Below are 8888 nucleotides of genomic sequence, written 5' to 3' on the forward strand. Positions count from 1 at the left end.
TCCTCGATGACATAAGATGAACGAGGACTCGGGGGCACTGTGGAGCTGAAGTAGCAAAGGACGCTGATATTATTACCGAAAAACTAGCTAGAAAAAGTAAAGTGGCATTTAATAAATTAAGTGCTTAAAATTTAAGCACTTAATTAGTTAAGAAAAGAAGTGTATAAGAAGATGAGAGGATTGATAAGGATGATGAGATGTGTTTTGAGGAGTTAAAGGCATAAATAATTGAAAAATGGCTTATTCTATGAAGTCAATTTTTTTGACTTAATTCATTAAGTAGTTTTTGATTTAATGATTAAGTAGTTTTGACACCCATCCCTCATCTCTCCATTCTCCTATTCATTTTCTCTTATAACTAACTTCTAACTAACTTTTAAATACTTATTTGATTAAGTTGAAACACACACTAAATTTACTTGAAAATCAGGGAAAAATTATATTTGTCAATGGTCATACCTTTATTTATAGGTGACTTAAAAATTCCCATACGTGTGGATAGTATAATATCATGTGCTCCTCATTTCTTAGTTGTACGCATTATCCCAGCCAAAATGACATTGTTTCCATGTTTGCTTATTCTAGTAATTTGTGAATAATGTGAGGGGCGCATCTGAAAATTAATGCATCATTTCCCTTATGGATTGACAAAATAATTATTTTATTAACTTAAATCGTCATATCGCATTTGAACTAATCAGTATTTGTCTGATAGTGATACCAGAATCATATTATTCCGTTAGATCTTAAAAATAAATTTATGTTCGAGTGACGTGATACTCTAACATATATGTTGGATATCTATTAATTTACTTCATGAATAATATGGAGGTCTAATTAAGTTCACCGGAGAGTATTTAAATAAAAGATTGACATGGAGGTCATTCGCTTCTTAGTATGAGTCGTTCCTAATGTATACTTCACTCTTTCCCTTCCTTTTGTTGAGGTCTCATGCTTGTCCTCATTCAACTAAATATTTCATCATCAGCGTTGTGAAAATTAATCTCACATTGAAAATATAAATCAAAAGTCATTGGTTTATATGAGACTTGAGTATTAACACTTATCAAATTGAGTTTTTAAGTGAAAATATGCTCAAACCCGTATAAAGCCCATGGAAATTTAATATGGTATCAAAGTCAGGTTATACTTATGCGCGCTCATGAGCATGTGTGCACCCACACCATGTCAGGCCTAATATCTCTGAGTGCAGCCAAAGCTGCGTCTCATGTTAGTGTCCCCCCTCGCCCGAGCACAGAAGATGAGTCCGATTCGAGGTCAATTATTGAGGGCGGATATTTAAGGGCACGTGATAACGTGTAGGCATTTTTTTCCTGTTACAAGGGAGACCTATAGGCCTAGTACATTAAAATAAATAGAAATCTTAAATATCTAATAAATGAGCACGGATAGTCCCATCAGCCTAGGACCTCTGGATTACTAGGCGAGAAGTGCGTCACTTGTCTATATCCTCTTTTGATGACTATGAAATAGATTTAATAGGACATTTCGAAACAATTAAAAGCAATCTCCACCAAAGTTGATTAATTCAAGCGATTCAGCACTTGTTTCCTTTAAATAAGATTTCGTGCTCGAGTCTTATGAATATAAAAAATTAATACTGGAAGAGCTTTATTCTTTAGTAATCTGACCCGGCTCAACTTGATTAGTCGGGATTCATTAGGTTTTTGATACCAGGGTTCACACAAAAAAAGCAATCTTCACTTTTGCAATACCCTTGCCTGGACTAGAAGTGAAAAAAAGTTCAACATACATTGCATCACAGCCTTAACATAGATCATCGAATATTTCAAAGATGAGAAATCCACTTCCACACTTGAGTTTGACATGTGATGCAACAGTGAAACTTTAGGGCGATCTTATAGAATACAAATCGAAAACGATAAGAGACTCCGATAAAATTAGATGACGTATGAATAATGTTGGCATAGTTGAGTTTATCTGTTGAAGAATGATTGATCCAAGTCTCAGTGTCGACAAATTATTGCGTCAATCACAAGATAAATAATGAGTACCGAGCTTACCTAAGTTGGAACGAATGTCAAGTTGAATTTTAATTAGCTAGGTGGCTCTTTCTAGTAAGATCACCATGCGTCTAGCATCAAATTGAAAAAGTGTCATTAGGAGGATAAAAGGTGACAATTATATGGGCAATGAAAGCAACCGCACTATATAAATACAAAAAAGATTTGATAGAGACTTTTGTTGAACTGAATAACATTAACCTTACAAAATACTCCATGACTCGAGTAATAAAATTCTATCCACCCTATACCAATCCACCCCACATTATTCACTTGTAATTCTCACATCTTCCTATATAAATATACTGCACCGATCTAACAACATTGTCGAATTCTCCGAATTATTCTGTATACAACGTCTGGACAGAGCAATTTACTTGGACATCATAAGGGTACCCATCAATACTTCAGTAGCATGTTTACATGATGGTGCATCCTGAGGCATTTTCTTCATTAAAGTAGTCGCAACGACTCACATAATAATTGGGATTTCCCGCCTGGCACTCATAAGCTGGTCTTCCCCATCCGTCATAGCACATCGGGGGAGGCCTGCCATATCCATGGCAGCACGGGCCACACCCCGTGTAACATGGTTGGCAACAGCATATCCCAACTCCATAAATAGGTGGATATCCGTAAGGTGGTTGAGGCATCGGAGGGCATGGATCTGGCTTTCCCTTGGGCGGCTCCTTGGGCTTTTCGGGCTGCTTTGGCTTCTCGGGTTCCTTGGGCTTTTCGGGCTGCTTTGGCTTCTCGGGTTCCTTGGGTTTCTCGGGCTCCTTGGGCTTCTCGGGCTCCTTGGGCTTCTCGGGTTGCTTTGGCTTCTCCGGCTCCTTGGGCTTCTCGGGCTGCTTGGGCTTCTCCGGCTCCTTGGGCTTGTCTGGCTGCTTGGGCTTCTCGGGCTCCTTGGGCTTCTCCGGCTGCTTGGGCTTTTCGGGCTCCTTGGGCTTTTCGGGCGGTTTGGGCTTGTCCGGGATGATCTCAATGCCCAGAATGGTATCCCCTGCCTTGCAGCATATCTTCTGCTTGATCTTCTCAGGGCTGCAGCACACCACCGTTATCATCACCGTGTTCTGCTTCTCATCGTAAATCTGGTCCCGGATTTCTCTTGTTCACAAAACATATAGCCCAGCAAATTAACTCAGTCTTCCTTCTAATTTTGATCGATATAAATCGCACCAGCAGAGTAATATTAGCTTATCAATAAAGTACAGATGTTAGACCGATCTGTATCTCATTGACATGGCACGACATGAATTTCCTAGAAATGGCGCAACCGGGAGAAAGTATATGCCAAAGTTAATCGGAGACACTCACGAGGGAATTTGCAGAGAACCTTCTTGATCTTCCGGTAGCATTTCGAGCACTGAAGGTCCACCTTTATCAACATTTTCGTGACCTGCACGTCAATAATGACAGAACTGATTACAGCACTGGTCTTCTAATTAAGCCTCAAAGATTTTCAATAACAAAATTATCAAGCAAAAGCTTTGATCAGACAGGGAGTTGAAATTGAAGAAGACACCTTCTCCGCCATAGCTGAGAATGATGAGATCTCAGCCTCTCAGATGAGTGAAGGAGCAGAGACTGATGATCTGTGAGTTCTTGGTGGGTTATAGAGAGAGGGAGATAAGAGGGGGAGAGAGGAGAATTGAAAGAGAAATTTGTGAATGGAACAGGTGCGAGAGTGAAGGGCTGTAATTGCAAATTTAAGCATAGCCTTTGAGATGGGAGTCCATCTCCGTACAAAGGTAGCCAATAGAATGGTGACATGTGTTGGTGTCATTGAATTTCATGAGGACGCTTTGATGGACGCTATGAAAAATGCATGTACCGACTATGAGTCTCACTCATAATGGACAAAAATATATATAAAATATTCACGTTGATTACTTCAGATAATTTGGCCATATCTTTAGATTTTAGATTAGAATATTATGAATAAAAGATTTTTATTTTTAAAGAGTTTTCTTTTTTACTGAATCAACTAAATAATATCTCCATTAATCGAGATTTATTGAAATTTTTCAATTTCAATTGGTGCATATAAAAAAAATTAATTAATGATATTTTTAAAGGAAACAATAGTATTTTATCGATAAGACTAAGGTTATATTTGATTACAATCTAATTAAATAAATGTTTAAAAGTTAGTATAAGTTAGTTATATGAGAAAGTGAATATAAGAGAGAGAAAAATGCAAGATAATAGTCTCATTTACTTAATTAGTGAGTCATAAATCACTTACTGATTAAGAAAAAAATTTAATTTAATGAAAGAAGTCATTTTTTTTACTTATTGAAATTCTTTTTTCCTCACAAAATATTTGCTTATTCTTATTATTTCTTCTCTCTTCCTATGTATTTCTTTCTTTAACTAATTAAGTGCTAAATTTTTAAGCACTTTATTAATGGAACACCACTTAAGATAAGTAAAATGCCCGTTTTCACATAACCACCTCAAGATAAAAAGATATATAATCTCACCGAAAAAAAAGAGCTCATTAGAAATAATGGATATTCCTAACAGGTTTTCCTTTTCCCCTCTTTTTTCAGTATATTCCTAAAAGTTAAATTGTCGATTAACTTTTCGTTGTCACATCTGGACTTGAGTAGAAAATTATTTTGTGCTCCAATAATTTTAGAGATACAATAAATCTGCTAAAAGGTTCTATGATCTTGTTAGATATATGGTAAGATAAATTATTATTTAGATAGTAAGTTTAATATTCTATTTTACAATTCTTCTTGTTTTTAAATTGTACATTATTATAATTGATAGATGGTAAGTAATTAACCGGTTCATTTAACGAGAAGTTGCAAGCATTAAAGAAAAATGACTCACGTGATCACTTCCTTAGATAACTTATCATGTTGTTTATTTTAAGACGCGTTAATTTTTTGTATTTACCAAAAAAAAACTTTATGCTAAGGTTATGAATTATGATAATAATTATTACATTTATTGCCGCAGAAATTCCTATATATGTATATATTGTACATTTAATTTAGGAAAAACTATATATTTGGTCCGCTATGTTTGGATGCTTTTCTATTTTAGTCCATTTTCTAATTTTTTATTGTTTGGATCTTATACTTTTGAATACTTTTTTGTTTTAGTCATTTTTTCTTTTTTTGATTCGTTTTCTTCCAATATCTTTGATCACATTTTTTATTAGAGAAAATTTTAAATTTGGTCATCGACTGTTTAAAGTTATTCTTTTATCCTAATTCTTTTTTGGTTCAATTTTTTCTTAGTATTAAACATTTTGTTTCTTATATTTCCACTCCTCAAATTCCCATAAAATGCCCACAAGATATTTTTGAAATTTATAAAAAAAAATTATTATTTTAATTCCAAAAATAAAACGAAATCTATCAAAATTTATTTTGAGAGGGAAGATGGTAAATTGAGAGAGAGAGAGACGGTAGTAGCTAGTAGGGGATGAAGTCAGTCACCACCATCTTGGGGGAAATCACCTTATGCCTGTGCTTGCATCCACGATTATACTTTGCAACATCATTCCCTGCATCAATGTGTACCATATCCTTGCTTAGTGTGTCACTATCAACCTCATAGTTATGGGTGTCGTTCGTGACTATCGAATCACAATCGCATTTATTTTTCTAGTATTTTTCCATTTCTTTACTAGCAAATTTGAGTATCCATTTTCCCAATGCAAACCGCTATTGCCCCTGGCAAGATTACACGCGACCTAAATGCTCGCTCTTGCTCCTCTCGAGTAGGTTCACGATTTTTCTTTTATTATTTTGACATATTTTGTTTTATTTTTGAAATTAAAATATAATTTTTAAAAATTTAAAAATGTTGTGTGGGCATTTATGGGAATTCGAGGGCAGAGTATAAGAAACAAAACGTTTAATACTAAGTAAGATTGAACAAAATAAAAGAATTAAGATAAAAAAATAACTTTCAAAGGTTGATGATCAAAATTAAAATATTTTCTAATAAAAAAATCTAATAAAAGGACGAAAATAGAAAAGTAATCAAAGGTGTTGGATGAGAATGAATCAAGAAAAATGAAAAGGACTAAAATAAAAAAGTATTCAAAGATACAAAATCTAAATGATAAAAAAATTAGAAAAATGACAAAAAAAATCATAACTAAAGGACCAAATGTACAATTTTCCCTTGAATTTATATCTGCCATTGAAAGCATTCTGCACGTATATGATATTATCTTGATGTTATGTTATGTTACGGTGTATCCAGCCAAAAAAAACAAAAAACAAAAAACAAAAAGGAAGGTCACCGACCTGACGGTGTAAACAAGGATGGGGGCTTTTTGATTGCTGACTCCTCAATCATCGTTTCTGCATGTGCTGGCTTTGATGGAGCCATCTCACCTTCCAACTATTATTAATACCTTATAAGGACCAAAATCTATATTCCTTTTTTTTTTCCCCAGTATTTTTCTTTTTCCAAAAAGAGTATTCTATTAGTTGGAATTTCTAAGGTATTCTCCCCGCACCGTAGAAGACGTACAAAGCCTTCGATCTGTATAGTCTTCAAGCCCATATTCATCCTAAATTGTGATGTAAATGTGGACCTTCTTATATATCGTCTAAAAATTGGGGGGACGATATACTCTATTTAGTTTTTGAATAGAGTAAGTTTTAAGAGACCGTACGTCTTGCAGTCATCCAACTGGACTTGACAACCCATGGAGTTGTTCCTTGCCAGAGCAAAATGCGTCAAGAGTGGTAAGAGTTGAGAGAAGAAGCATATGAACGGTGAGTGATACAGAGAACTCTAGATACTATTTTAAGCTTAATTTGCTATCTTTTTTCCTTTTTTGGTTGAGAATAACCCCAATTTTGTGGAATGCTAAAATTCCAAAAAAAAAAAACCCTCCGCCCAAAAAATAAAAAGAGAAAAGAGAAAAGAGAAAGTACATGTAACAAAAACGGGGATAAAGAAATTTCAATAATACCTTCAAAGATCAAAATCTCAAATTCAATGAGATACTAGCGAGCCTAATAAAAGTTTGAATTATATATATACTCTCTTTTTTTTCATTTATAGACGAGATCAAAGGGCATGAAATGTCCCTTCAATGATAATCAAATTCAGAACAATTTAATCTAACATTAAAAGTGATGTCACAGCTTCATACTTCCTTTGTCATATTAAATTACTTATAGGAAATTCTAAAATTTAAGCAACATTCATGGGAGTGTTAAACTTAATGTCTGACTTCGAATTCATGAACCATTTCTTTTTCCCCTTTCGGTAAGACAATTGAGTTGTTGGCTTGGTTGGCTCGAGGGATGGACCGAAGAGGGGTTAAAGGGGCTGTTGGCCCTCTAAAGTTTTGGCCCCCCCTGATAAAGGATTTACTTATTATTGTACAAATGTTAAATGAATTTCCTAATTTCGGCTTCTAACTCGGTAAAGTTACTATCCTAGTTACCCTATACAAGCTCCCTCCCCTTCGTCAAAATCCTAGGTTTGTCCAAGAGGCACTTCAAGTAGGTTTTGAAACCCCTACTTCACAAGTAGATTTGGCTCATCAAAAATGTATTTTACTAATAGCACTGCATCACGTGATTGAAAAACTATTCTTCAAATTCACTAAGTGAAAAGGAGTCGGGGCCGACCAGCGGTAACTATTCTTCAAATCTGAGCAAAGCAGTGAAAGTTTAGCGTATAGTATTAGGCAGCATGTTAGCATAAGACTTTATTACTTAAAAAACACGTCAGCAAGTATGAAATAAAGAGACTTCTTTTCTCTATGAAAAAAAAAAAACAATTTTTATTTTCCATTGATGTCATGCAATTGTCTCGTAGTGCGATTGGGAGCAATTATGGGACACGCACCACCGCATGACAACCGCTCGCCCCTACCAACCATGTATTACGCATCTCACATAGTCACACTGATATTATTACCCTATTTTCTTCATTTTTATATTTTAATAGTTTTGGGATTTGCGAATTGAATTAATTCGCTAGAAAGTACAATATACAAATGAATTCCGTTCGGGCCTATTGATGAAGTCCGGGATCACTGGGTGATCGGAATGCAATTAGAATGGTCCAGGATTCCGGCGAGACGATAACGGATTCCTAGAGAGAGACTCGACTTCGAGAGAGAGGGTCTCCTCGTGGAAATGTTGCAGTTGCCCTTTCATTATATGTCTTTTCCTTTTATACTCGGATGGTTGGAATCATGGACCGAGTACCAGGTCTTGGGTTCTGGAAAGTGCAATATGGGCCGTTTACTTTTTATTTAATTGGGCCGGGCTTTATTTTTGGTGGGCTTTATCCTTTCCAATACGATTTAAGCCCATATATATAAACTTTGTACTTGTCCGTATCATTTGTTCCCTGACCATCTTTTTGCTTTTACTTCTCCTTTCGCCGAGAATCCGATTTCATTCTCTTCAACCTTTACATGCGTCAACTGTGAGGCGAACCGTCACATCCTTGCCCATCTTTAGGTTTCGCGCCAGATTTCAAAACTTTGAAATCCTTCCTTCTTTCGAAACGTCTGAGAACTTCGAGGGTTTCCGAATTCCTTCTCTGCACATCTTCGATCTGCATCCATCTCAAAGATTCTGTCTCCTCTAACTATCACTTGTAAATTCATCACGCGATCTTTGATTTTGATTCCATTTCTCCGTTTTAATCTTAGAATTTTAGGGTTTTTCAAATGCATTCTCGCGTTTGTCTGCTGTTCATCATTTTTGCGGTTTGATCTATCTTCCATGATTGATTACATAGCTTCATGCTTTCCTTTTATTTGTCAATTTGTGAGACAATTTCGTTCTTGATTTTCATTTGATGCCTTCTCCCTCTATTTCCTATTGATTTTTTATC

The 8888-nt window shown here is 35.4% G+C and overlaps 1 protein-coding gene across 1 annotated transcript; it reads right to left on the reverse strand.

Moving 5' to 3' along the window:
• Nucleotides 1-2170: 2170 nt before the first annotated feature.
• LOC116205145 (IgA FC receptor) lies at nucleotides 2171-3735 on the reverse strand. Its single transcript, XM_031537642.1, has 3 exons — nucleotides 3571-3735; nucleotides 3363-3444; nucleotides 2171-3150 (listed from the first exon to the last, which is right to left on the reverse strand). Exons 1-3 carry the CDS (start codon nucleotides 3580-3582, stop codon nucleotides 2465-2467), a joined length of 780 nt encoding a protein of 259 aa, XP_031393502.1. The 5' UTR covers nucleotides 3583-3735; the 3' UTR covers nucleotides 2171-2464.
• Between the last annotated feature and the right edge of the window lie 5153 nt (nucleotides 3736-8888).

This window comes from Punica granatum, chromosome 4 (genome assembly GCF_007655135.1).
Source record: "Punica granatum isolate Tunisia-2019 chromosome 4, ASM765513v2, whole genome shotgun sequence".
Classification (NCBI taxonomy): Eukaryota; Viridiplantae; Streptophyta; class Magnoliopsida; order Myrtales; family Lythraceae; genus Punica; species Punica granatum.